At 32.8% G+C, this 27,601-nt stretch overlaps 3 protein-coding genes across 10 annotated transcripts; 1 reads left to right on the plus strand and 2 right to left on the minus strand.

The window, feature by feature from the left end:
- Positions 1–705: 705 nt before the first annotated feature.
- On the plus strand, positions 706–3,908 carry LOC111315652 (aspartic proteinase Asp1-like). Of its 2 annotated transcripts, XM_022917546.2 has the most exons (9): positions 711–1,161; positions 1,421–1,538; positions 1,606–1,835; positions 1,918–2,142; positions 2,235–2,373; positions 2,464–2,655; positions 2,744–2,816; positions 2,903–2,990; positions 3,094–3,908. In XM_022917546.2, exons 1-9 carry the CDS (start codon positions 962–964, stop codon positions 3,218–3,220), a joined length of 1,392 nt encoding a protein of 463 aa, XP_022773281.2. In that variant the 5' UTR covers positions 711–961; the 3' UTR covers positions 3,221–3,908. The 2 variants fall into 2 exon arrangements, with proteins under 2 accessions (XP_022773282.2, XP_022773281.2); XM_022917547.2 differs by lacking the exon at positions 2,903–2,990 and having other exon boundaries at positions 706–1,161.
- Positions 1,242–11,394, minus strand: LOC111315653 (kinesin-like protein KIN-7E, chloroplastic). 4 transcript variants are annotated; one of them, XM_089749452.1, is made up of 14 exons: positions 11,266–11,394; positions 11,034–11,180; positions 10,567–10,749; positions 10,203–10,373; positions 9,124–9,360; positions 7,920–8,060; positions 7,699–7,823; positions 7,012–7,062; positions 6,870–6,911; positions 6,491–6,784; positions 5,640–6,345; positions 4,557–4,646; positions 4,132–4,207; positions 3,050–3,216 (listed from the first exon to the last, which is right to left on the minus strand). In XM_089749452.1, the coding sequence occupies exons 2-7, from the start codon at positions 11,094–11,096 to the stop codon at positions 7,806–7,808; spliced, it is 813 nt and encodes a 270-aa protein (XP_089605578.1). In that variant the 5' UTR covers positions 11,097–11,180; positions 11,266–11,394; the 3' UTR covers positions 3,050–3,216; positions 4,132–4,207; positions 4,557–4,646; positions 5,640–6,345; positions 6,491–6,784; positions 6,870–6,911; positions 7,012–7,062; positions 7,699–7,805. The 4 variants fall into 4 exon arrangements, with proteins under 4 accessions (XP_089605576.1, XP_089605578.1, XP_089605579.1 ...); XM_089749450.1 differs by lacking the exon at positions 4,132–4,207 and having other exon boundaries at positions 1,242–3,216; XM_089749453.1 differs by lacking the exons at positions 4,132–4,207; positions 4,557–4,646; positions 6,870–6,911; positions 7,012–7,062 and having other exon boundaries at positions 6,491–6,713.
- On the minus strand, positions 11,389–27,184 carry LOC149513073 (kinesin-like protein KIN-7C, mitochondrial). Of its 4 annotated transcripts, none has more exons than XM_089749455.1 (6): positions 26,491–27,184; positions 25,949–26,038; positions 24,467–24,531; positions 24,332–24,386; positions 12,058–12,162; positions 11,389–11,631 (listed from the first exon to the last, which is right to left on the minus strand). In XM_089749455.1, exons 2-6 carry the CDS (start codon positions 25,949–25,951, stop codon positions 11,389–11,391), a joined length of 471 nt encoding a protein of 156 aa, XP_089605581.1. In that variant the 5' UTR covers positions 25,952–26,038; positions 26,491–27,184. The 4 variants fall into 4 exon arrangements, with proteins under 4 accessions (XP_089605581.1, XP_089605584.1, XP_089605583.1 ...); XM_089749458.1 differs by lacking the exons at positions 11,389–11,631; positions 12,058–12,162 and adding exons at positions 15,111–15,349; positions 23,187–23,262 and having other exon boundaries at positions 26,491–27,178; XM_089749457.1 differs by lacking the exons at positions 11,389–11,631; positions 12,058–12,162 and adding exons at positions 15,843–16,279; positions 23,187–23,262 and having other exon boundaries at positions 24,332–24,377; positions 26,491–27,177.
- Positions 27,185–27,601: the final 417 nt, after the last annotated feature.

The raw sequence follows: 27,601 nt of genomic DNA on the forward strand, positions 1-27,601 counted from the left end.
TATATAATTATAACAATAAATATAATATAAAAATTTAAAAATAAAGATAAAAAATATTTTATTTTTCTCTAATCTATCGACATCTCTAATAAAGGAAGTTTGCAATTTTTTTTTTTGGGAGTTTATGAGAAAAATATAAAGAAATAATTTTGTATGAATTTATTTAAATTAGTTTTAAAAAAATATTGAACGAATCTAAAAAATGTTTCAAAAACTTTGTACCACTAAAAAAAGGTTGAGATTCTTTTATTAAAATAGACAATGAAAAAATTTCTCATAGGAAAATGAAAAAGAAAAAGATGAAAGCTGTGGAGCCGCCATTTCTTTTCTCTCCGATCTTACTAATACCCACATATTTACTCTTGTTCTTGTTACCCAAAAGTCGGACAGACGCGAAGAACCCATCTTCAAAAGACAACTATGCCCTTCCCAATTCCACATCCATATTAAATATTAAGGGACAATTTCGACTATATATTTCCATCCTAAAGAAAAATCAAAAGCTTTCATCTAAAATATCTATCTGATTAATTTGTCCCTAAAATCTGTCCACTTGGGATCAAATTGATAACCGGTTTAATTTCATTACTGAAAAAAATTAAATTAATTTATAGAAGCTAATTTGTTTGATAAATTAAAAAAATAAATACCGATTTTTAATATTTGATAAATAGTAAATTTTTTTTTTTTTACAGAGTTCCAAAAATCGTTTTGTCTGTCTAAAATAAAAATGTTTTATTAGTAAAAAAACAAGTGGATGCTACACGAAGTTGCAAACTCCTGTCTATAATTTGACGTACGGAGACCAGAACTTCTTTCTATTTCCTGCCTCCTAAATCTTTTCTTTCACAGGACTCCCCCTTTTTCATCCAAGCAAGACAAGTTCACCTTTTTAGCTTCTTTGATTCCCAAGAATCCAACTTTCTGTCTATTTTTAAAAAGATTTGCTTGGCAAAACAAGATGGATGTAAAGAAAAGGAAAGCAACAGTGCCATGGATTATGATGATGATGTTCATTCTTCTATTTTCTGGAAATTTTTCAGGGTGTTCCCAAGCTGCCAGTCAGCGACCCAACAAGAAAAAGTCAACCCATCCCAAGGCAGCTAGTGGGTTTGGTTCATCTGTTCTTTTTCCTGTCACTGGGAATGTTTATCCTCTTGGGTAAGCTCTCATTTACTTTGAAATATTCTCATCTTTTTAATTTGGTCATTTATTGTTCTTGTTTTCGACAGTGTATAACATTTTGGAAGAATTCTTGAATTGTTTCTTCTTTGGAAAATTTGATTTCTTCAATCAGACTGTTGGTAAAACCAGTCAGGGTCCATGGGGGTGTTGGTTCTGTTTCTCTCTAAAATCTTTAGTACTGTCGTTTTGCCCTTCTCTCCAATGATTGAAATCATGGAATTCCTACTTTTTGCAGATACTACTCTATATGGCTTGCCATAGGCCAACCGCCTAAGGTTTTTGAGTTTGATATTGATACAGGCAGTGACATCACTTGGGTCCAATGTGATGCACCTTGCACCGGTTGCACCAAGGTAAATTTGTCGGTCGATGTTGATTCCTATCACTTGATTATATCTTGTCGTGTCTGTCTTTTTGTAGCCCGTCGATCAACTTTACAAGCCCGACAAAAACATTCTTGTGCCCTGTAATCATCCATCCTGTGGTGCTGTTCACTTTCCTGAAAGTCCTCGATGTGAGAAACCGGATGACCAATGTGACTTCGAGGTCGACTATGTCGATCATGGTTCAGTTATGGGTGTGGTGGTCAATGACTTCTTTTCCCTTAGACTTATGAATGGCTCTCTTATTCGTCCCCTTCTGACTTTTGGGTGGGTATTTTGCTCTCTATTCAGTTTTAGCAATGGTTTTGATTCTATTATTGAATCCGTTGAAATGGCTTCAAAATCACAGATGTGCTTATAATCTGCAAAACCCTGGTCCATACCCTCCTCCTTCAACAGCTGGAGTCGTCGGGCTTGGCAATGGCAAAGCAAGCATCTTGTCACAGCTGCAAAGCTTTGGTCTCACAAGAAATGTATTGGGCCATTGTTTAAGTGGGAAAGGTGGAGGATTTTTGTTCCTAGGAGATGATCTTGTCCCTTCAGGAATTGCTTGGTTGCCAGTGTCAGCCGAATCGTAAGCAATGTTAATTTCTGCCTTTTTCTTCTGTAGCAACTCTATCTTACCATTAACGTTTCTTCTCTGCCTCCTTGATTATTGTATTTCAGTAAACATTATTTGTCGAGTCCAGCAGAACTCCTTTTCGGTGGAAAGCCTACTGGTATAAAGGACCTTAAAGTAGTATTTGACAGTGGGAGTTCCTACACTTACTTCTGCTCCCGAGTTTATAAAGCTCTACTTGATCTGGTAAGAAAATGAGCGAGACTTAACTATTCCCCCTTTTAGAGTAATCTTTAAGCTTTGCTCAGGGAAGTGATCGCTTACTAAATCTTTCAGGTAAGCCGAGGCTTAAACAGGAAGCCATTGAATTCGGTGCAAGATAAAGCTCTCCCAGTCTGCTGGAAAGGCAAGAAACCTTTCAAATCAGTTCATGATGTCAGGAACTATTTCAGCAGCTTGACACTGAGCTTTACAAACACCGGGAATATTCAGCTACAATTACTGCCTGAAGCATATCTTATTGTCACGGTGAGCGCCAACTAATCCACGATTTTCCAGCAATATGATACAAGCGAGCACAGGTTCATCGACACATCTAACATGAGCTTCTATCCAGGAACATGGAAATGCATGCTTAGGAATCTTGAATGGCACAGAAGCAGGATTGGAAGACTCAAACATAATTGGAGGTGAGCAATAATAGAGAAGAAATAAGGGTTCCACGGTTTTACTCATTTTTTGGGTTCCTGATTCATTTTTTTTCTTTTCTCCTCAGACATCTCATTGCTAGACAAAATGGTGATTTATGACAATGAGAAGCAGCAGATTGGCTGGGCATCTGCAAATTGTGACAGGCTTCCCAAGTCCTGAACACTTTCATTCTCTTAGCACGCACTTCTCTTCTTTATAACTGCGTTTAGCATTTTCTTACCCTTTTTTTTTTCTTTTTGCCCTGTTTATTAACAGTTGGGACAGCAATTATGATGAACATTTTAGACCATATGCAGCCAATTTTGGTATCCTTGAAGAGAATTATCCTGCAAAACAAGCTTCCAGCAAGAGCAACATTCGGGTTCGCGACAGAGAGCTCTGAAACAGAAAGAAGAAAAAGATATTAGTAAAAGATACGTCAAAACGATTTCATAACATCTATAGGTCAAAACGATTTCATAATATCATATGCAGCAAACACATACTTTTGTTTGGTAGTAAAGGTACATTAGAACTATTCTCTATTTTTGTAACCTATAAGGTATAAAATGTAAATGGGTATTATCCCAAATACAAAAGGTAATACTAACTTTTGTCGCAGAAGAAATTCACATATATCGCTAGAAACCTTGATATACTCTGGAATTTCTAATGCAAGTTAGATAAACGAATTTCCAGTATGGAAAAGGTGCACCTCCATGGATGCGTCGCCGTGGTTGTTACCTTGCCAAAGAATTATTATCGAAGAGGCTGTCTCAGAAATGAATCAATTTGGTTAAAATTCCATTATGTACATAATGCGTCACGCCTGCCTAACATCAGCAAGATGAGCAACATCAACAGTGTAGTCAATCAATCAGATTTGCTATAAAACACGAGAATATACAGAGACAAATAAAAGTACAGATTCAAGAAGCCTGGAGCCGGAGAGGATGGTGTAGGCTTACTAGCTCAGGTCTGGTCAGCGGCTCCGCACCTTTACAAACATTCTAGAAAAATAATGAGAAAGGATATGTTGTATTTGACTTATGATTTGTTCATGATATAAGGGCTCAATTTAGTTTAGTTCATCTGCACAGTTTGCTCCTAATATTTGTCTCTTTTCTTTTTTTGGTACAAAGAAGGCAACAGCTGGAAAACAGGGGAAGGGGTTACAGGTGTTATGATTTGAGCCATAGACCCGTTGGATGCCACCTCTTTTCTTTTCTCTCCTCTTTTATAAAGTACAAAGTGGTCAACAAAAGTTATATCACATTTGCCCAATAAAGGAAAAAGAAATGGATCTATCCTGACCTTGATGGTCAGGAAAACCATTAAGCAAGATCCTCAATGAATGGTTAAACTCTGCATACTACATATAATTTGCACACTGCAAAGTTAAAAGAACCAAAATTAGGAAAAGAAAAGGAAATACTATAGAACCACAAAATATGTGACACAGGATACTGCAAACTTTTACATCCTCTACATAGCTCCCTAAAAGATTAAATTGCTTATTGTTAACACCAATATTAGGCATTAAAAATGCCATTGGATGAAATACTCATGACAATAATTATTCTGCTAAATGTTAACATTCAAATCATCACACAACTGACCTTTGTATAACAGCTGATCAGGGACTAGGCGACTATCTAAGTTAGGTGTTAAATGAAAGAAGTTAAACTAAGGAACATACAAACGATGCAATTTTTAGAAAGTGTATTAAGAGAAATAACCTTAGCATGACAAATCTTTGTTATAGCCTCAACAAGAAAATTCTGCAATTCTTCAAGAGTTGTAACACTCAAACCACTGATAACTTCACCCTGTAAAAGATAGCTGATCAGTTTAAATTTTAAACTTTTCTAAAAGTTCTAACACAATCTTTTAATCATAGGTTTGGATGGGACTTAAACATCTACAATTACACACACACATATCATAACCAACTTAAGAAAAGTAACAATCAAATACAATTACATAGCTGACACTCGAATAACTCACACCATATTAGGATAGGTATACCACAAAATACACAAACAAAGCTGCAGCACAATGGTCAGCTTGACTAACAGGCTTCATAGGGAGAGACATATTAAACTTCAGAAAAATGAAAAGATGGTCCTAAGATGCAGAAGATCACATGAAATCTGGAAGCTGGCATTTGCTGGCGAATTAATTTGTAAACCAAAATCATGGTTACACAGCTGAAACTAGAGCATCAACAATTTGATAAAATTGCTAATCCATTAATTGAGGAAAAGAGCAAGGAAGAGCAAAAAGGACACAAGAAATATAAGTGTAAAAGACTCCAATATTCTACTAAGTGTGCTATCCTACCCTATATCAATTAAGTTTGAGGTAGGTTGAATGCTTAATATAATACCAAAAGCTGACTTTTTCCCCCATTCACTTCAGTTGACAGAATTGGGCTTATACATGAGTTAAGAGTGTTTAAGTGGTGTTATCCACAGCAGTTAAGTGCTGGGTTTCTCGTGGCCTTATATAGAGGTTTGATCCATCCACCTGTTCCCAATTGATTTGTTGACTGCATTTAACACATTCATACCATGCCAGAATAAATTTCCATAAGAACCATTACATACCTTATCCCCACTGGTTTGGAAAAGTCTTATATCCCAATGATAATATGAACACTAATTTATTCTTGTATTAGGGCTGAAAAGTGAAACATTTAATAGAAGCCAATCGGCCGGCAGAAAGATAAATCCATAGCTGAAGAAACAACTATAAACTGGTACACAAAAAGAAACATATGAGTTCCTATTTCTTCAAAACATAATCAACAAACAGCATACCTTCATTCTGGAAACAAGCCTTTCTAGTTCTTCACATCTTCTCCTTTCTTCCTGATGGCAAGCTCTTAACTTTTCATATGTTTTCATCCCATGTAAATTTCCACAGGTTTCATCCTTTTTTAATAATTTAAATGAGTGACCATTGGATAGCAAAGGCCCATTTCTTGTGGCTGTTTGTGAAATATTTGATGATATGTCCTCAGCATTCATACCAGGTTTTCTCATCTTTGCCACTAGCATCCACATGTTTGCAAGCTCATTTTCAAGATCTTCCTCATGCCTCTTTGCTTCATTAATTCTTCTCCGCAGATCACCTTCTATTTGTTCTATCCCAGATAGTGCAGCTTTCAGGGCAGCTTCCCTCTGGTTTCTCTTGTTAAATTCTTGCTGCAACTCCTCGATAAGAATTCCATCATCTTTTTTCCTGTGACATACCTCAGGCCAAGCACCACTCACGTTATTTTGTCTAAAATCAAGTGCAGTTCTCTGACAACAGTTGCAGCGGCCAGTTCACTGGTCAGTTTAGCATTTTCATAAGAGAGCCCGGTTACTTCTTCAGCCAAGTTTCGAAGTTCAACTGCAGCCGCTGCTGCCAACTCTTTTGCTATGAAGCTTCCTCTGCCAGTTTGTTACTGTGAATTTCAAGCCCATCCTTCTCTTCTGTTAGTTTCACCTTCTCTTGCTTCAGGCCCTCTATCTCAGCAGCCTAAGGAAATAAAAACAGGTAGACCACATCAGCAGTTCCCTTCATGGAAGAGTAATAAGCTTCCCTTCAGTAAGCACTGAACAGGAGTAGCATACTGAGTTCAAATTGCTTAAGATGCCAGAATTAATAAAGAGAAAGGAATAACCCGAATAAGAACTTGGGAATTCAAAGAGGCCCATTTGTCACACTCTTTGGAGTCCTCCTGGGAAGATACTCTATTCAAGCTCATGACACTAGTTGGTGTATTATCATCACTATAAATTTCTTCGCATGAACCAATCCCATTCTTCCCATCATTGTTCTCTAAAAATTCCTCGGAACAAGTTTTTTCAGGGGTAGCATCATTATCTGCACTTCCTTCTAGATTCCTGCAGCTTTTATTATTCAGCTGTTGCCATGGTAGAAGAATAGTTTCTTGCATCTCAGCATTCTCTGATATCTACTTAGAGAATTCAAGATTATTAATAATACAAAGACTAAAATAATAAAGCATGGATAAGACAATGCAACTTTAGAAATTCTACCTTCATTTGAAGTTGCTCCCGAAGTATCCTACTGTCCGCAGACTTAAATACACATTCCATGACATTGCACTCAAATTAGTAAAATATTCTTGACATTTGACATTGAATACCATTCCCTCAACAACTAAGTAGAATAACGAACCTCAAGTTCAAAAGTTTTCTTGTATAGCAGTGTTGCAAGCTTTAACAGAGCCTACATTAGAGAATAATAAACTAAATGAGCAACTAAAAGGGGCCAAGAAAAAAAGGTTTCAGAGAATGAACAACAACCAAAATGAGATATTCCGACCTAATTAGCTACCAGCCCCTCCCCCCCCCCCCCAAAAAAAAAAGGATAATAAAAAGAAAGCAGTAGTTTATTGTCTAATTTTTGGTCACCAAAATTTCAAAAGTCAAAGCATTTTAACTTATCAATTTTCATCTCGATCCTTAATAAATAAGGTTACTGTCAGATATAATAAACAGGAGAACTTGAAAAATTAATAAAAAATAGTGAGATAGAAGAGCTCTTTCGAAAAAGATCTTCACCTCAAATGCAGTTGTTACTCACACCAATGCACAGGGTTAATAAAATATTTCACATTTCTTCTGCCAACTGACATGGAAAGCAGTGGATTAAATTGGAAACCTGAAGCTGGGTACTAGAAAAATTTTTCACAATTCAGTAGCATTGCCCAAAAGTTCTGTGATTAACAAATGTGGACTTTCAAAGCTTAATTTTCTGTTTGTTGATTCCATCCATGTAACATCAAACTGTCTCGTTTCTGTCCCAACCGATCAATAACTGTTTTTTGGCCAATAAGCAACCCATTACTTGACGCATGCTTACCTGTGACATTTCAGCATTATTTGATGCATGGGGAGTCTTTTCAACTGATCCAATCATTTGTTGCTCCAGAACACGTATTTGATGCCTCTTTTCACTAATTTCATTCTTCAACTTCTGCATTTATCCTATATTAAACAATATGAACATCATAAGTCATCAATCATTACCAATTAAATTTAGAAATTCGCAAAAGGTGTGGAGTATAATAGAATCTAGCTCACCCTAAGCTGTGAATCTTCAGGGCAGCTAGCCGCTTTCTCTGACAGCCTTTTCAAGGAACTCATAGACAATGCCACTTCTCCAGCTAGCATTTTCATCTGTTCTTGAAGAAGATCCATTTGATCTGTAATTGTGGTCCCACTCTGGAAAGTTGATTCAGCTCACAGTGAATATAACGTTTTAAGCAATAAGTTAATACTATAGCACTTATTTACATGTTTTCCAAATAACCCCACAACATGAGCAAACAAATTGTTAGTTTTCAAAGATTATGAGAGCAAGAAAACTTATTACAAGAACTTAAATAAGCAATAGGTTTACTTAAACCATAAGGACCAGAACCAGTACAACTATGCCAAAAAGAAGTATCACATTACACGCAAAACATGCCAAGGCAATGCTACTGAAAAAGCTAATTTTAAAAAAACACAATATCAGTTCGGGCTTTCTCATGAAAATCTCAAACAATGTTAGATGCACATAAGTCTAGCACTCCTATGCATAATCCTAGCACAACAAGGTCGAAGGAAATGAACTTGAGTAAAAGCATATGCTAGAACCAACAGCCTCAATACACAAATGTAGAAAACCTAAAAGAATAAATTAGGAGAAAAAGATTCCCCCATTTATAATGTAATTGGATACATTTTAAGAGAAAAGGATATCATCCATCATGAAATCCTGGTTTCTCTTTAATTTAGACCTTATCATACTTCTCCAACTTTTCTATTAAAGCTTTCTAAGCTCATGCCCAAGTTTTAAATTTCTAGGTTACATAAACCCTTTATGGATCATGAAGTATAAACGATCAGGTTATCCCACCAAATATTTTTCCGAATTATTGTCTGAATTTCAAATTTTCAGTTTTATCTCCTTCATCTCATGTGTTAATTTAATTATCAGCTTTATCATGTTTCAACTATTGACCTTGGCATGGCAGTTAAATTTTTCAAGGGGAATTTCATGAAGGTACTTATAGCTAACTAGCTAAATCCTAAGTCCTAATAGAAACACAAAATACCAAATATGATCCAAAAGCCCTAATACTTATTAAATAAGCAAGACACTAATTAATATAAGTTTATTAAATTAACAAAAATAAATATAAAAAATCTTAAGTTCCAACTTCTTTCCATGTGGCATCACTTGCTACATTGGAATAGTTATATATGAAAACAAGAACCCAAAAGCAGTTAGAGTTCTTACCAGTGGCAAACGACATCCAACAGTTGCACTAAACAAATAACCAGCTTGAGTTCTTTCTGGAAAGGAATCAATAATCGCAGGATCATCTCCTCTCCTACTAACTGATTTTCTCCGTCCGTCTTTCGTATCAGTAAATGTAACATTGTATTGCAAAGATTTTGAACAAGATGCAGGACACCCACTTGCTGAGCTCCCACTATCAGCACTTGGTGATAGTCCAGCCAGATTCTCAGGTTTCTGCAGAGGAAATTTCTCAAATTCATTGTTTAGTTTACTTAGTTTGTTGAATTTATAAGTACAAAATCAATAGTCCTAAGAAAAAAAAATTAGAAAAACAGAAAGAAAACACATCTAGAAGCACCTAGATTGAGTTTTCCTCTCATTTCAATATTCAAATACAAAGCTGTGCAAGAGAGAAAGATTATAGTAAAATTTTAATTTCTGTTTTGAATCCTTAATCCTATGATAGTTACTTGTCATGAGGAACCATTTCAACCTTTTCAAAGTCACCTTTTCTGGCAAAATTATAATGACTACTCCCATGAGAAACTAATATAAATTTAAAAATTTGTGAGATATTCAGGGTTATCATAATTGCATTCCTCGATATGAAAAAGTTTCACATTGATTACCTGTCATAGTTATTGAAGTCTAAGATTCAGCAGAACAGAGATATATCTAAATATAAGAAATCAAGAAACAGCAATAGGCCATTGACGTAAAGCCACAGGAGGGGGCAGAGGTGGGGGAAGGGTTAAATTAATTGTAACACAGTGAAACGCCCAGAGAGACATGAATGGCATTGACAGCAATTTTCATTAAGCATGAAGAGAATAAATATAGACTAGATCTTTGATCTTTAGCATGGTCTACACAAGCAAATAAAAACATAAAAAGGGTTTAAGGATATATAACTTAAAAGAAGCATATATATAAGAAGTCGAGGAACAATGAAACAACAGAATAATGATAGTTGTAAATTTTTCTACTTTGACAAACACCATAGTCCATAAATAAATCTCTGCTTTCACACCCCATGCTAAAGGAGAAAGAGAAGGAAGATACATATCATAACTTACTCTTAGTGTAAACCAGCCAAGCATTCCACGCCTCCTATTCCTTTTATAATCTTTAACCAAGTCATCTAGATTTGTGACATCATCCCTTCCTTCCACTGAGAGCTCAGAAGCACAGCTTCCAGCATCATCATCAATTATGTATTCTCTTTTTCTATCTGGCAAATCTGCTAGCTGCATCATCAAATGTGTCTAACGTAAATTTGAAGAAATAATACCCAGGAACTCAAATTGTTAAGAGAACCATACCATTGAAATGATTTACTGCAAAAAGCCTATTTCTACATATCAAAATGATATCTAAGGTTGTGAAACACCAGGAAACCATAACTCATACTAATCATGTTTCAAATGATAGATCACCTACCTCATCTTCCCCAAAAGAATGCCTCCGTCTATGTCCAGACATTTCAGGAATGCTTGGTGGCATGGAATTCTTGGTGGAAACCAAGATTAGTTTAGTTAATTGCTGAATTCTTCCCATCAATGCTGCCTTTGCTTGTTCTTCTTCCTCCAATCGTGACTGTAGTTTGACCTGACCAGCTTCCAGCTTTGAAACCATAAACAAATGCTTATCAGATACAAACAACAAGAAATGACAGACACCTCAATGAAATCAGCTACGTCGGTGTTTAAAGGGCTACATTGAGCTATTTTTATTTTAATTGGATCACATCCTGTTAATTGGAATTCAGTAATGAAGTACACTCCATTACAAAGAATATGATTCTGATAAGGAATTAGCTTAATATCAGTAATTTTTTACTTTTCATTGAGCCTTTTGTAGAAATATCCAGTATGACTATCAAAAGTCTTCAAGGAACAGCAACAAACCTGAAGCTTTAGATTAACCAGATCTTCTTGTGTAGTTACAGCAGTGTAAGGGCTTTCCTTCATCCCCCACTTTAGCTGCTCAAGTTCATGCTTTAAAGTGGAAATTTCCTTCTGGTACTTTTTAATAAGTCACTTCTCATCCATAATCTAAACAGGTAAAGAAAACTAATCAAATCGCAGCCCAACAAAATTTCATCTAAAAGTACAAATAAACAATAAGGCTAGCATTTACCTTATTCTGGGAAGCCTTGATTTCTACATGCTTGCTTTGATGGGCAAACTTTAATGTGTTATGTGTCTCTAGCAACAAAGTAAGGAATAGAAAGAAAATTGACAAACATGCTTTGGCATAAAATTATGATGACAGCAAAATGCAAACAATGGCTGCAGCAGCAACATTATTTTCAAAAGGGGGGAAAGTAATAAACAAAGATCTCACAAAAAATGTTAATAATAGCAATACTGAATCACCTAAGATACTAATTGAACTTACAGAAATCCGTCCATGGCCACTAAAGGATGACTGCAATAATCGGGTAAGCTTGGAATCTCTGTATGGAATATGAGTTACCTTTCCATCCGTCAGTTTAGAAATTACCTAAAATGAGAGACATTAATAAGCAAAAAAGTCTTGACATCTGCTGATTGAATTTGCACCAAGAATATAAACCAGCTCATTTGCAACATATATTCATATATGCTTGGTAAAGGGCATGCTGCTTGAACAAAATCATTAAAAACATGACATGACAAGTTCAGGAGTTGATCAATTTTAAAACACCAGTGGCACCATAATAACTAGCACCAATGCAAAAGTAAATGTTAATCCAACTGGAAGTAGTCCAAAATAGTTCATAAGATTCATAATTACAAGTAAATTGCATTACATATAGAATACATAAGAATAACATCTCACAGGCAAGGAGGGGAAGGGGAGCAATCGTGCAAGTACAATTGGTTACAAACTAATCATCAAAAGTAAAAAATGAGAAAACAGAAGATCAAAACGAGAGCGGTGTCATACAGTTCCTAGAGTCAGTAAGCTTTTATTTATGTATGAACCCTCTTTTCTCCGCAATCCAGTTGTTTCAGTTTTAGAGCTTTCAGATCCAGCAAGATCAATTAAGTTCTGCAAAAAAAAAAAAAAAATCCAGTCACACAGATACCAACACCAGGATGTTTGTATTCAAACAAGCATCACAGTCAAGGAAGATAAGCTAAACCCTGCGGAAAAGTGAGACAAGAATTATGGAAAAATAGAAGAACATGACAACACATTGGTAGGAAAATAAAATTTATAATTCTTAAAAAGTTAGGCTAGGCCCATCAAAGTGATCACTAATGATGGTTATGAAGAAATGCCAGTGCCAAATTCAAAAAGATTGTCCTAGACAATCAAAAAGAAATCAAGATGGAATCATTCATCTAGAATAACCAAGAAAAACCTTCTACAAAACATACATCCTCTTCCTTTTTCAAAACAGCCAACAGAACACTTAATTTCCCTTCTATCCTGTCAATTTGAACCCAGAATGTGCAGCCAAACTAAATCTCTTTATTTCTATCAAAGATGGCAAGAAAAAGGCTTGCTACCTTTGCCTTTATTTACAGAGAAATTATATAATTTATGACATTTGCTCAAACAAAGCATTAAGCTTCTAAAGACATATGAAATTATTAAGTTTTGAGTTAAACAAAAGATAAGCACCAGGGTAAATATAGTGACTCTGACTGCTAAGAAGGTTGAAATTATTAGAACCAAGGTTCTGTAACATCAGAAAAAAGAAGTTAAAGGATAGAGAGTTGAAATGAGAAAAACAGAGAGCAAAAATAATCAGGAAATCATAAAATCTGATAAAAGATAAAAAATTAAAGAATTAAAACAAAGTTTCTACATGAAACATATACAGGGTGTGGAAAAACACTTAATCACAACTGGTTGTAATCTTGTAATCTGTATATTTATATTTATATCTCTAGAATTAAGAAAAAAAAATTAGGAAAGAGAATCCCTCAATTATAAGATCAATTTTAAGAAGATTTAGTTTCCTAGTTTACCATCTAGTTAGTTGTATATAAACCTAAAGTGCTTGCATAATTCTTAAAAGCAATTTATTGTTTTGCTTTTTCACATGGTATCAAACCTTTAGGCTTTTCTTGGGAAGCAAAATTTTCAACTTTCATTGCTGACTTCTATTTTAGGCCTTCATAGACATTTTATTTTTTCCTTCTTTAGCCTTCGTTGCTAAGACTTATTTATAGTTATATCTTAATTGTTAAGACTTGTTTCAATCCAAAAAAAGATAACAAAATCTACTATTGCTACCATCCAATTTGAAGGAGTGCCAACTGGTAAAACTATCGGAGTACTACAAATATCTCAAGAATAAGGAGAGTTGGACAAAGAAGAGATTGATAAACTAAGAAGCCTATTGAAAACGCTTGAAAAGTCTATTGAGGTATGTTCCTTGGGTAAAGTCTCTAGTTCAAGTAAAGTCTTTGATTTTTATGGATTAAATGTCTCGATTAAGTCTATTATGAGTTCTTGGTCATTGACTCGGAGCCACATATCATATGATATATTTCTTATAAAAATTTAGTATGTATATCCCGTGTCCTAGTAATAAAAAAATTATTGTTACAGATGATTCATTTACTATAGTGGCGGGATTAAAAGATGTTCAAATTAATCCCTTGTTTGTATTTTAAAAATCCCATGAACTCGGCTTGACTATATGACTCGGTTTGGTTCCCAGTTCGACTTGGTTACTATTCTAATCAAAACAACGACGTTTTAATCATGGTATTAGTAGTTCAAGAAACTCAAAGTCTTTTATTTTCTTCTTTCTTTTCCTTCTCTCTTCTTTTGATTTCCAATCATCGGAGTTGTCATCGATGCTGTCGTCGGCCACCACTAGTCATCGGTACCAAAAAATATTAAAACACTTCTCTCCATCTCTTCTTTCAATCTAACGGCTCAAATTTTCTCAAAAGGTTTTCTTTTTCCCAAAAAAATTAAGAAAAGCTGAAACCAAAAAACTTGGATCTACTGTTGTTGTCACCTCCAATGACCACCAAAATTTTATTGAGTGTTCTTCTCACCTTTCACTTGATTTCTACTATTGGGATTTTCAAAAAACCTTTTGAAGGATCCTAGATCTAAATTTTGGTTCGAAATTTTAAGCCATCGAAAAAACACCTAGCCATTGTCCGATGGACCTAAAATTTTAATATGTTGTTCTTATCCCCTGGATCTACTTTTTCACAGTTCAAATCTTCCAAAAACCCTATAAAAAATAATAGATCTAAATTTTGACCCAAAAATTGAAACCACTAGAGAATCACCTCACTGTCGTTCAATCACTTTGAAAATTTAATATGTTGATCTCCTTTCTATGATTTATCTTTCCACCATTCGAATCCACCAAATACATATTGCTTGGTTAGCTATAGTTTTCATTTGGAAATGAAAATAACTTTTTTTGGTGTGTTTTAAGGGAGGTTTTGAACATTTTTCTAAGGTGATAATTGCAATGTAAGATCCTTAAAGTAGGCTTGGTTAAGGATTTTTTTTTTTGAAAATTAACTCTTCCTTTGTAAATTGTCCCCATATTTGGCTATAAAAAATCCTAATTATAAGACCAATCATGATTTTAAATCTCAAATTTCATGAGATTCAAAAGGATGTTTTTTGGATGACGTTGATTTTGGCTTATGAAATTCTATTTGACAGTTAAAGTTTTTGATGCATTAAAGACTTTTGGGGGAAAAGAAAAACTTTTTGTCAACTTGATTTTAGTTATCAAAGTTGAATTTTTTCTTTTTTTTTTTACTTTTTTTAAAAAAAATTTTAATGATTAATTAAAAAACATATAATAATTGGTTATAATATACAATAACCATGATCAAAATGTCTGAATACATTTAAATTGGACAAATCAAAATCATAAATGTAATTCTAATCCATTTCGATCAATCAAAACAAAATTAGATGCTTACACATGCATTACAATAAAGCCATTTGCATAATTGCATCTGTATCATGCAAAAAGACATTTGCATTTGCATCATTGCATATGCATCACAATAAAGACATTCGTATCTGCATCATTATATTTGTATCATTAAAAGGACATTCACATTTGCATCATTGTATATGCATCGCAATAAAAGCATTTGCATTTATATCATTGCATTTGCATCATGAAAGACACTTGCATAATCACATTGACATCGTTGCATCTACATCACAATAAAGACATTCACCATTGCATCATTGCATTTGCATCATGTGAAAAACACTTGCATTTGTGTCACTGCATTTGCATCATTAAAAAAGTATTTGGAAGGGGAATTACATGAAAAAAAACATTGGCATTTGCATCATTGCATTCTGTTTTTTAAAGTACTTTTGTTATACACATTCTAGAAAAAAATTTGTATCAGTAATCATCAGTACTAGTGTAAATATATTCACATTTCCCTCAATTATCTTAAGATTAAACATTTGCATCATAATTGCATTCATTAATTTTGCAAAAATTGAGAATTTAATAAAAAATAAGGACAATATTTTGAATTTTGAAAAAATAAAAATATCAAGGAAAATTTGTCAAGGGAAAAACAAAAAAAAAATCTATCAAAATAAGAAAGGAAAAAAGTTTGCCTAAGCAAAAAAAAAGTTGACGAGAAAAATTCGTTTGAAAAGAAAATTGTTTGAGAATTTTTAGAAAGAAAGAGTTTTAGATTCAAGATAAAATTTAAACCCAAATTAATTGGCACCCAAGTCTAGTTTGGTTGGCACTAAAATGAGTTCAAGACTGAAAACTTAGTGATGATATTTAAGCCTTTTACAAAATTACTCGATAGTGATATCCTAGTGTTCAAAATTGAATTTCATTAAAAAAAAACTTTTTTCAATGTGGATCCCGATCTTGATATGAATCTTGATGCATATCTCAAAAATCTTTCGATGTGAATCTCGAACCTTCAATGCGAATCTGGAGAATCCTTAGGTGTGAATCCCGAACTTGATATGAATCTCAATGCAAATCTCGATAACGTTTCAATGTGAATCCTTAACTTCGAGGTGAATCTGGAAGGCCTTCTGATAGGAATCTCAATGTGAATCTTGAGAACCTTTCGATGTGAATCCCAAACTTTTGACACAAATCTCAACAACTTTTCGTTATGACTCTCGAACCTTCAATGCGAATCTCGAAGATCATTTGGTGTGAATCCCAAACCTGCAGTGTGAATCATGAACCTTCAATGAGAATCATAAAAACTTGTAATGCGACTCTCGATGTGAATCCTGAAAACCTTTTGGTGAAAATCCTGAAATTTTCAATATTAAATGAATCCTTGATACCCTTTAAATAAAAACCTTAATGCCTTAAGCTTTTCTCAATAAGAATATCTTAAATTTTAAAATTATAAAGCCTCTAGTTATAAGAACATTTAAGTATTGATTTATAAAAGCTCTCAGCTTAATTTCTTAAACCCTCCGAATATCGTTTCAAAGTCCTCATAGCATCAATTTAAAGTCCTTCAAGCATCATTTCAAAAGTCTTCTTAAAAAAAAAAAAGAGTAACCACCTCTGTTTAGAGGAATCTTTCAAATTTCATTCTTCTGTTTAAAGTAATCTTTCAAATTTCATGACCTTTGTTTAGAAAAACTTAGATTTTTAACATCAAGTTTCATTGCCTTTAGTTAAAAGAGCTAATTAAAGTTTCATTGATTTTGGGTAAATGAGCCTTTATTCAAGTTTCATAACCTCTAGTTAGAGAAGCATCCTTTAAAGTGTCATAACCTCTAGTTAAAAGAGCTTTCTTTAAAATGTCATAGCCTCTTATTAAAAAAGCTATTTAAAGTTTCATTGCTTTTGGTTAGAGAAGTCTTCTTTTAAGTTTTATAGCCTTTGGTTAGAGAAGCTTTATTTAAAGTGTTATAGCTTATGGTTAGAGGAGCTTTCTTTAAAGTGTTATAGCTTCTAGTTAGAGGAATTATTTAAAGTTTCATTACCTTTAATTAGATGTGCTTTCTTCGAAGTTTCATAACCTCAGGTTAAAAGAGCTTTTTAATTTTAAGAGTCTCTAGTTAGAAGACTTCATCAAAACTAGGCATGATTTGTAACACCAAATGACATAATCTACAAGACTTCTAAGATTTTTAATTTAAAGTTCCTTTGCTTTTGGTTAAAGGAGCCTTTTTTCAAGTGTCATAACCTTTGATTAGAGGAACTTTCTTTAAAGTTTCATAACCTCTGGCTAGAGGAATATTTTAAAATGTAACACCCTTTCGTTAGAGGTGTTTTTCAAGATCAAGCTTAACTTATAAAACCTTTGAGGGCATAATCTGTAAGACTTCTGAAATTTTAAAGTGGTAAAACCTTTGGTTAGAGAAGTTTATTCAAATTTTAAATTTGTAAAGCCTTTAATGAGAAGACTTTTTTATAAAAAAAAATAATTACTACTTATTTTACGTGGAAGATCAAAATAAAATAAAATAAGTGTGGTGTGCTTTTGTGTTTCAATTCTTTCTTAAGAAAAAAAAAAGTATTCATGTCTATATTGTCGTTTTGGTCCTTTGGTTATGTTCATCCAAACAAAATTGTTGTTTTTTTTATTTTTGCCCTATTACTAATTCTCAATAACGTGCAAAGAAAAATAGTTGTAGACATGTAATTTTGTCTGGATCGATCGAAGTGGATTCGAGTTACATTTGCAATTTTGATGCATCCAATTTATATGTATTCAGACATTTTGATCATGTTTATTGTATATTATAACTAATTATTATATGTTTTTTTGATTAATCATTAAAAAATAAAAAATAAAAAAAAGAAAAAAATTCAACTTTGGTAGCGTAAATCAAACTGCCAGAAAGTTTTTCTTTTTCCCCCCAAAAGTCTTCAATGCACTGAAAACCTTAACTGCCCAGTAGAATTTAAGCCAAAGTCAACATCATTCTAAAAATCCTCTTGAAATCCTTATTGGTCTTATAATTGGAACCCTCCACAACCAAATAAGGGGACAATTTACAGAGGAAGAGCCAATTTTCAAAAAAGAGAAAAAAAATTCCTCTACCAATCTTACTACAAGGACCCCACATTGTAATTATCACACTTGGAATGAGTGTTCAACAGCCCAAAACCTTCCCCAATCTTTAAAACACACCAAAAAAAAGGTTTTTTTCAACTCCAAATGAAAACCATAGCTAATCAAACAGTAGGTATTTGGTAAACTCAAATTGAAAGACAGATCATGGAAAAGAGATCAACATATTAAAACGATAAGACAACGACGAGGTGATTCTCCAATAATTTGAATTTTTGGGTTAAAATTTAGATATGCTATTTTTTAAAGGCTTTTTGGACGATTTGAATGGTGAAAAAATAGATCCATGGGAGAAAAACATCCTAAAATTTTAGGTCCATCGAACGGTGGCAAGGTAGTTTTTCGATGGCCTAAACTTTCGAACCAAAATTTATATCTAAGATCCTCTAGAGGGTTTTTTTTTTTTAAATCCCAACTGTGAAAATCAAGTAAAAGGTGAAAGGAAAACTCAATAAAATTTTAATGGCCATCGAAGGTATCAACGACGATAGATCTGAGTTTTTTGCTTTCATCTTTTCTTAATATTTGGGGAAAAATAACTTTTTGAGAAAATTTGAGCCATTAGATCAAAAGAGATGGTGGACAGGAGTGTTCTGGTATTTTTTGAAATTTTTTAGTATCGATGACCAGTGATAGACGATGGAGGGTAGCGATTGATTGCAGCATCGGTGACAACTCTAGCAATTGAAAATCAAAAAGAGAGAATTTTAGAAAAAAGAGAGAAAAGGACATTAAGTTTCTTAGACTATTTATACCATGATTAAAACGTTGTTGTTTTGATTAGAATAATAACCAAGTTGAACCAAGACTTAAGTCGCGTCTTATAGTCAAACCAAGTTCATAGAATCCGTTGATTGTGGATTTAAACCAATTGACTGAACCTTTTGACCGTTGACTGAGCCGTTGACTTTGTTGACCAATGGTATTTTCTTCATAAATTTTATTTTTTTATACTTATTCCCCTTTTTTTTATATTTTTATTTTTTATATACTTTATTTTTGCATGAATTTTATTAGGAAACCATGCTAAGGAAGAAGTTAAATATCAATGTTTTCCCTCAGTTCTTCCAAAAATAAAAAATTTATGTCTTAACTATCACAAGTAAAATATTTCTTGAATGTTGCCAAAATGGTAAAATCATTCAAGAAATTATTTTGCTAAGAATAAAAATTTTAAATAATAATAATAAATTATTGATTATTTCAATAAATCCTTTTAAAATACAATTTTTAAAGAAAATTGAAAAAGTTCAATTTTCTTTAATTAATGTAAATAAAAATATTTTTGGATTCCAGCAAAGAGTTAAGATAATCTAAAATTTATTTTTACTAAATAAAAGTTTATTTAAATAATAAAAAAATAAATAAATGATAAAAAATAATAAAATAAAATAGTAAAAATAACAAAAAAAAATAATTAAGTTTTTAATTCAATTAAATCTCTTGGTAAGAATTTTAAGAAAAAATTGGAAAAGTTTTTTTTTTTTTTTAATTATCACCAAAAGATATGATTTTTTAAAATTTCATCAAAGAGTCAAAAAAATTCTATAAATTAGTTAAAAAAATTGATTTTTGGATTTCGTTAAAAAATCGAAATAATTCTAAAATCAGTTTTAATACATAAATAAATAAAATATTTTATAACGAAATTTCGAAAATTTTGCTAATGATAAATTTTCTCAAAATTTTTTGAATGAAAACATCTTCTATAGATTCCGCCAAAATGTTGAAGAATTTATAGGATGCAATAATAATAATAATAATAATAATAATAATAATAATAATAATAATAATAATAATAATAATTTCACAACAAAAAACGATTTTCACAAATAAATGTTATGAATTAATAAGACCATATCATCAACATTAAAGAATAATACATGCTTATTTGATACCATTCTTCGAACGAGCAACATGAAAGTGCTAATATTTCCTCACTCGTAGCCCTACTCCCTAACCCAACCTTTATTTCATAAACCAAAACATCTTTTAGTAAATCTTAATTAATTTTGAGATTTTTATTAAAAGATGAGCATTTGAGTGACAAATTATACCCTTACAACAAAAAAATTGATAGTGACTCCAAAAATTTTCATCGACTCAACGATCGAGTCCTTTGGACAAAAAATCGTTATGACACTAACCATAACCCAAACCTTACTTTTTCAAGCAAATATACCCAAATCCTACTAGAAAAAAGCTGTTCTCACTGCCACACACATTATAAATAGATTATCTTCAAAGGTTTTGAGATTTAAAACTCCTATGGAACTACTATCACAATTCTATCCCAACTTTAATACTATAAACAACCTCACACCTAAGATATTTGATTGTATGTAATTTGTTCACGTTCACAATCATAATAGAGGAAGTTGGATCTTAAAGCAATTAGATGTAATTTTGTAGGGTATTCATCAACTTAGAAAGGGTATAACTGCTATCCTCCTCTTACCCAAAAAATTTTACGCTTACAGATCTTACTTTTGAAGAAAGTAAACTATTTTTTACTTAACCTTATCTTTAAGGGGAAGCTTCATTCATGAAAGATAAGGATAAAAACTTCTTTTTGCTTAACTTATCATCTTCCTCAACATTTTTACCCATTAATTCTTTTGAGTCTAAACCTATTTTTTCCTCAACATATTCACCAATTAATTCTTCTGAGTCAACTTGTTTCTTTTGAATCCAAGTCAAACACTGAATTTGAATCTAAACCCATTCCAACTCTTGAATTGGTGCAAGTCCAAAAATCTGATCCTAACACTAAAAATGAGAGTACTACAATCTCTGAATCTATGTCTCAAATGAGCATGAATCTCTTAAAACTAAAACTAATGATTATGATCTGCCTATTGCCATTAGGAAAAGAACCAGAAAATGCACTAAGCATCCACTATATCCAATCTCTAATTTTGTGTCATTTAAAAAATTTTCACCCTCCCACAAAAATTTCCTTATGAGCCTAAACACTATTTCTATTTCAACTACATTGTCCGAAGCATTATCCAGTGAGAAATAAAGGCAAGCCATGAAAATAAAAGTGAAAACCTTAGAGAAAAATAAGACACGAAAACTAGTAAAGTTGCCTAAAGGAAAAAAATTCAATTGGGTGTAAATGAGTTTTCATTGTAAAATGCAAGGTGAATGGTACTGTTGAAAGGTATAAAGCCAGGTTGGTGACTAAGAGCTACACTTAAACTTATGGAGTGGATTGTCAAGAAACTTTTGCTCCAATTGCCAAGATGAATACATTAGGATTTTGTTATTGTTAGCCAGAAATTTCAATTGGTAGCTTCATCAATTTGATGTAAAAAATGCTTTTTTACATGGTGATTTAGAAGAAGAAATATATATGAAGGTTCCATCAGGATTTAAAAGTCATATAAAAGCAAACAAAGTATGCAAGTTGAAAAAGGCTTTATATGACCTTAAACAGTCTCCTAAAGCTTGGTTAGGGAGATTTGCCAAAGTGATGCTAGCAATGAGATATAAGCAAAGTCAAGGAGATCACACACTGTTTATCAAGCACTCAAATTCAGGGAAAGTAACAGTTCTATTAGTGTAAATTGATGATATAATTGTAACCGAAAATTATGAAAAACAAAGAATTTATAAAATAGTGTTTGGCTAGAGAATTTAAGATAAAAAAGCTAGAGAGATTGAAATACTTCCTAGAAATTGAAGTAGTTCACTCATGGCATGGGATTTTCATCTCCTAACAAAAATATATGATGGATCTTTAGAAGAAAACTAGAAAGCTAGTATGTAAACCTGCAAATACCCCTATAGATCCTAATCATAAGCTTCAAAAAGCTAATAAAGATGTTGCTGTAGACAAAGGAACCAGAGATTAGTTGGAAGACTTATTTATCTCTCACATACCAGACCTGATATAGCATATGCTGTGAGAGTGATAAGTCAATTTATGCATAGCCCTAAAAAAGTGCATCTACAAGCTGTTTACCGTGTATTACACTATTTGAAAGCTTATCCTGGGAGAGCTATCTTGTTCAAAAAAATTCAAGGCTGGTTCTAAATGCATATATTGATGCGAATTATGCAGGTTTGATAATTGATAAAAAATCCACCTCAAGCTACTGCACTTTTCTATGTGGTAATCTTGTGACTTGGAGGAGTGAAAAACAGGTGGTGGTGGCAAGATCAAGTGCTAAAGAAAAGTTTAGAGCAATTGCTCAAGGAATTTGTAAATTATTATGGTTAAATATTTTCCTAGAAGACCTAAAAATAAAATGGGATGGACCAATGAGACTACTGTGATAACAAGTTTGCAATAAGCATTGCACACAATCCTGTGCAACATGATAGAACAAAACACATTGAAATAGACCAACACTTCATAAAGAAGAAACTAGACAATGGGTTGATTTGTAATTGTATGTATCAACTAAAGGTCAACTTGCAAATGTATTGATTAAAGGTCTTGACAGTGCAACATTTCAAGAAATTATTTCCAAACTGGGAATGAAATTATTTCCAAACTGGGAATGAAAAACACCTATTTACTAGCTTGCGAAAGTCTTGGCAGTGCAACATTTCAAGAAATTATTTTCAAACTGGGAATGGAAAACACCTATTATTAGCTTGCGAGGGAGTGCGGGAAAACACTTAGTTACAGTTGATAGCAATCTTGTAATATGTATATTTATATTTGAATCCCTAGAATTAAGGGCAAAAAATTAGGATAGATAATCCCTCAATTACATGATCAGTTTTCGAAAGATTTAGTTTCCTAGTCTACCCTTTATTTAGTTGTATATAAACCTAAGATGCTTGTATAATTCTTAAGAGAAGTTTTTCAATATACATTCAATTTTACTCTTAGTTTTTCACAAAATTTTATTTTTCAGTTTGTCCACACAAGGATATAGATATGAAAGCAACAAAAAAAGAAAATTATGCTACAAGAAATAAATTAAAATCTCAAGAAAATAAATGACAAGTAAATTCACCAAAGGAGAAATGTTTCTTAACAGTCTACTAGAATACAGAGAGTACTTGTTATTATACCTTCTCCAGATGCAATCAAGGAAAGAGCATGAGCAAGAGATAAAACAACTTCTTTGATTCCCTCAACATAAGTTCCCTGCTCAAATTATAAACCACAAGCTAAAATCAAAAGGATTTTAAGCTCTGAACATGATATTACCTGCAGCAATTGCTTAATATAGTAGGCGTATGTGTACAGGTTAAATATAAATTACCACAAAGCAGGGCCTATGCTGGAATAAAAGCAGATAACATGAGACAGGAAAATAAAAGAACAACTTCCACAGAAAAAATATTGAGGGTTTAGATCACCTATACATCCTCTCTTATTCTTAGGTTCTGACCTATTGGATCAAGTAAATTATTGATGACCTGGTGACCAAAGAGGGCAAAAACAAAAGGTTTATTAAACAGCAACCACCAAGCAAGAAATCACAAAAGCATTTACTTAAAATAAGCAGGGATTCTGGACAAGACATGATGCTCCTAGATGTCATCAAATACAACAAACTGAACAACTAGGCAGATTAAGATCAATTGGTGGATTATGCTTAGTTGCTTACAGCAGAGCAACAGTAAAGATCTTCAGAAAATTAATTTATCTCTTCAATCACTTGTGAAGACTAATGTAGTGTCCAATCCAAGAAAAAAAAATTTTGCGTAACACATGAACTACACTGCCAATGATACAGACTAAATAGCTGATAAATTGCTTGCTTGAACTTTTCCTTCCAAACTAACCATGCCAAGAAAGAAAAGAATTTTAAAATGTCAAAAAGTAATGATCCTCTAATGTTTACCCCTGCATTTGCTACATTTTATATTCGACAAGCCAAATCTAACTCATAAAAATTTTTTAAGCCACATGAGATGATACCCCTAAAGTGACCAGATATTATGAAGCATTCTGAACTCCCCGATAGTATCCAATATATAATGACTTAAAGCTTAAATAAACTTCCCTTGAATCCAGAAAGTGCACAGAGATCAACAACAATTATTACCTTCTGGCTCCTTCTCTATGTTTCTTTTACCCTCCAAAAACTCCCAACTCAAAGCCACCAGACATTAACTTTTACCATTTTAAGGAAAATCGACTAGCTAGACATGATAAATGAAAAGAAAATTCATAAACTTCATAAAATGAAAATAAGACCAAGACCAACCTCATTGTAAATGTCAAGATACGAAATGCGAAGAAGAAACTCCGGCCTATTATGTCTAAAAACAAAAGAAAGGTTACTGAAAGAAAAGATATTGTCTAAAAATATAATCAATCAAATGGAAGATCAAACAATTACCTCTTAATGGTGGCAAATACATCCTTAACAGCTAATGGAATGATTCCAGGTGACTTTTGCTCCCCCTGCATCAAGAAATAAGATCAAGGTTGCACCATTATATTTAAGTAGAATATGTTGAGATAGGATAAACATGATACATCCCATGGAAGCACCATCACCCCCCCCCCCCGGTTGGTTCTTCTTTGCTGAGACAGAAAGAGACTTCATTTATTACTAAAATTCTATTGATTCTCTGATAAAAGCATTAAAAACAGCAAACATTAGAATTCTCACACATATTCCCATTTGCGTAAAGCCATTTTGAGTATGAAAGATATTGATTGTCATGTTTGATGCACTTTCCGAGAAAAAATATATTTTCCATTCAAATCATTCTACAAGCATCCAACATCCACCACATAGATCAACCACAAAAAAAAGTATATATATATATATATATATAAAATACCCAATAATAAATACATCCATGGTATATATAACTTATAGTGTAGAGATGACAGGTAAGAAATAACATAATCTCTTGGTCAACACTTAGATGCATTGTATGAGTCTTTCTGCTACTCGCAACACAATATGCAAAGACAGTGCCTGCATGCATGAGATCACATCAATAATTATCATCTAACAATTCATCATGATGTGACAATAAATGTAAAAACATATTCTCTTCTCACATAAACTTTGTCATCAATCAATTTGAATTACTACAAAACCAGGCTAAGAAACAAAATAGGCCTTATGTTATAGCCAAATCCTTCCAAATTAATGCTAGTGTATATGCTATCTCTTTTTATAATTTTTATTGAAAGTTTGCCTTTTATTGTCTAATTGTCAATAAATACAATTCTTAAAATGGTTAAACGCGTCAAGTTTTGAATTAAGATTGACCTTTCTTAATTATTCATTGTTTAGCAAGTTAAAAAAACTGATGATCAAATTTTTACTGTTTTTTTAACAATGCATAAAAAAAAAAAAGACATGTTAGGTTAATCTAGACCATCATTTCTCCTCAAATTGACCTATTTTAACAACTACTCCATATTCTAGATAAACAAGTATGACAATTATGCTTCACCAATCGATCCTTCTTTAGTTTTGGAAACATGGGCAAGTCTTCTTCCTATCTTCTTTCTTAAAACATTTGGCCGTTTGCTTGAATTTGATATACTTTACAAAAAAAAAAAAAAATATTGTACTTTTTCACTATGAATTTTGCATGAAATGTATTCTGTTCAGCTAGATTTATTTGTATATTAAAGAAGGCTGGTCTCTTTTCTCACCAACTTTGGAATTAAAATTCATACAAAGTGAGACTATAATTGCCACATAATTAATATTCTACTGGGTCATTGGACATTCAATATATCCCATCCAAACATTGCAACCAAACAGTGACAGCCATAAATCACTCACATCAGACTTCTTTCAGTAGTACTTCAAACATCGGAGAAATTAAAATCCAAAGATAAATAAAGTTACCATTTATCCCTTGCATGGCACCACTTACAACATGCTGAGCAGCAACATCGTATACATGGCGTGTAGTTGTTGCTGGGCCAAACACTCTGTCTGTGATATACTCATGAAAATCAACTTAGAAAATCAATAACCATAAGAATTTCAAAGACAAAGGTAACATGTGTTGAAATTGAAGAAAGCTAATCTCATTAAATTATATGAAAACATAACCCTAGAGGAAAATAAACAATAGTTATTGATCTCTGCAACCACAAGTGTAGATTAATCAGTCCCTTTTTTTCACTCTTACACTCCAAAATTCAATTAAAAAAGCAAAAAAGATCTTTGCTAAAATGTTTGTTCATTATTGATTTACTCAGTGCAGCAGTATCAGAATGGAGGATAAATTGAATCCAATAAGAAAGTTAATGAATAAAAAACGCCATACAAAAATTCAAAGTAATTGACAATTCTACAAATTAGAAGAAATTATATTGTTACTTTCATGAAAATTTATGGCACTCATGAAACTCAAAATGTAAAACAAAAAAAAAAATACTAACCAAAGCCATAAGCAATAGAAGGATTGAACTCGTTCCTTACTGTATAATCCGCATCTGCATACCACGCTATCTCGTCTCCTTGATTAATTTCTGTCGGACTGTTATAGAAATAAATAAATAAATAACTTAAATATTAGAAAAATGAAACAACAAAGCTTCCGCACTGTCACGGCAACTAAATAACGGGCCAATAGAAGACAGCCACAGGGAGGGAGTTCCTGAGAGGACGAAAACGGACGGTAACGGTGACATTCTCTTTAGGCTTGGAGGTGTCGGGACGTTCGAGGACGACAATGGGCGGGCTAGAGCTACGGCCTGGGCTGGGACTAGAGGAAGTAGCTGGAGAAGAGGAGAGTCTAGAAAGAGGAGGAGACGACGTCGTTGACGAAGGAGTCACCGGACGACCGGTCGTTTTGGAGGAAGGCGAGGTTACGGGAGATTTGTGTGAACGGAACGGCGAGATGGAGGATCGATGCGACCTACTTGACATTCGGGAGTAGAAAAAGTAAAAGGGAAGTAAAAGTTTTGGGCAAAGGAAAAAGAGAGGGCGGTTTTCACATGCCGGCAAGGGAAGGCTGAGAACCGTGCCGCCTTTCAACTGTAGTCTTTCTCTTTCTCTCTCTTCTCTCCCTCCAAAACGAGGCTCTAATTTAATTTTTAATAATAATTTATTTACGTTTTTTCATTAATTTGGTTTTTTTCTTCGAATTTGTCTCACCTGTGCTGTGCGCTTATTTTTTTTAACAATTTTAATTTAATGAATTATCAGATATGCCCCTTGTGTCACATGCTGTTGGTTTTGAAATTGAGTGGGGACAAAAATGAAAATTTGGTGAAAAGCATACCGTACGATGCCTTTTTGCCCTTTTCCCCCGTCTTTTCAATCTGGAAAAGCAAAGCTGGGAGATAAATATTAAATTTATCACTTAATTAAAAGTGAATTGATATGGTTGTCTGTTTAATATTTTATATTTTTAAATATTTTATTTTATTTATGTTTAATTTATTAAATTTAAAAATATAAAAATAAAAATATGTAAAAGAAAGTGATTAATATTTTTAAGTTCTATTTGTTATTAATAATATATGAATATTTATTAATATTATTTAT

The sequence above is a fragment of the Durio zibethinus genome, chromosome 20 (assembly GCF_047325235.1).
Source record: "Durio zibethinus cultivar Kanyao isolate XHJ-2024 chromosome 20, ASM4732523v1, whole genome shotgun sequence".
Taxonomy (NCBI): Eukaryota; Viridiplantae; Streptophyta; class Magnoliopsida; order Malvales; family Malvaceae; genus Durio; species Durio zibethinus.

What these genes read in the sequence shown, in the direction of transcription:
- LOC111315653 (XM_089749450.1), bottom strand. Translation starts at nt 11,096, where the DNA reads ATGAAGGAAAGCCCTTACACTGCTGTAACTACACAAGAAGATCTGGTT. An exon ending in ATTCTTTTGGGGAAGATGAG is followed by an intron (nt 10,374 to 10,566) that starts GTAGGTGATCTA and finishes TTGATGATGCAG; the next exon opens with CTAGCAGATTTGCCAGATAG. An exon ending in TTGGATGTCGTTTGCCACTG is followed by an intron (nt 8,061 to 9,123) that starts GTAAGAACTCTA and finishes TCAACTTTCCAG; the next exon opens with AGTGGGACCACAATTACAGA.
- LOC149513073 (XM_089749455.1), bottom strand. An exon ending in ATCTTGACATTTACAATGAG is followed by an intron (nt 12,163 to 24,331) that starts GTTGGTCTTGGT and finishes TTTTTTTTGCAG; the next exon opens with AACTTAATTGATCTTGCTGG. An exon ending in GCTTACTGACTCTAGGAACT is followed by an intron (nt 11,632 to 12,057) that starts GTATGACACCGC and finishes CTCTCATTTTAG; the next exon opens with GTAATTTCTAAACTGACGGA.
- LOC111315652 (XM_022917546.2), top strand. Translation starts at nt 962, where the DNA reads ATGGATGTAAAGAAAAGGAAAGCAACAGTGCCATGGATTATGATGATG. An exon ending in CGTCCCCTTCTGACTTTTGG is followed by an intron (nt 1,836 to 1,917) that starts GTGGGTATTTTG and finishes TCAAAATCACAG; the next exon opens with ATGTGCTTATAATCTGCAAA. An exon ending in TTGCCAGTGTCAGCCGAATC is followed by an intron (nt 2,143 to 2,234) that starts GTAAGCAATGTT and finishes ATTGTATTTCAG; the next exon opens with TAAACATTATTTGTCGAGTC.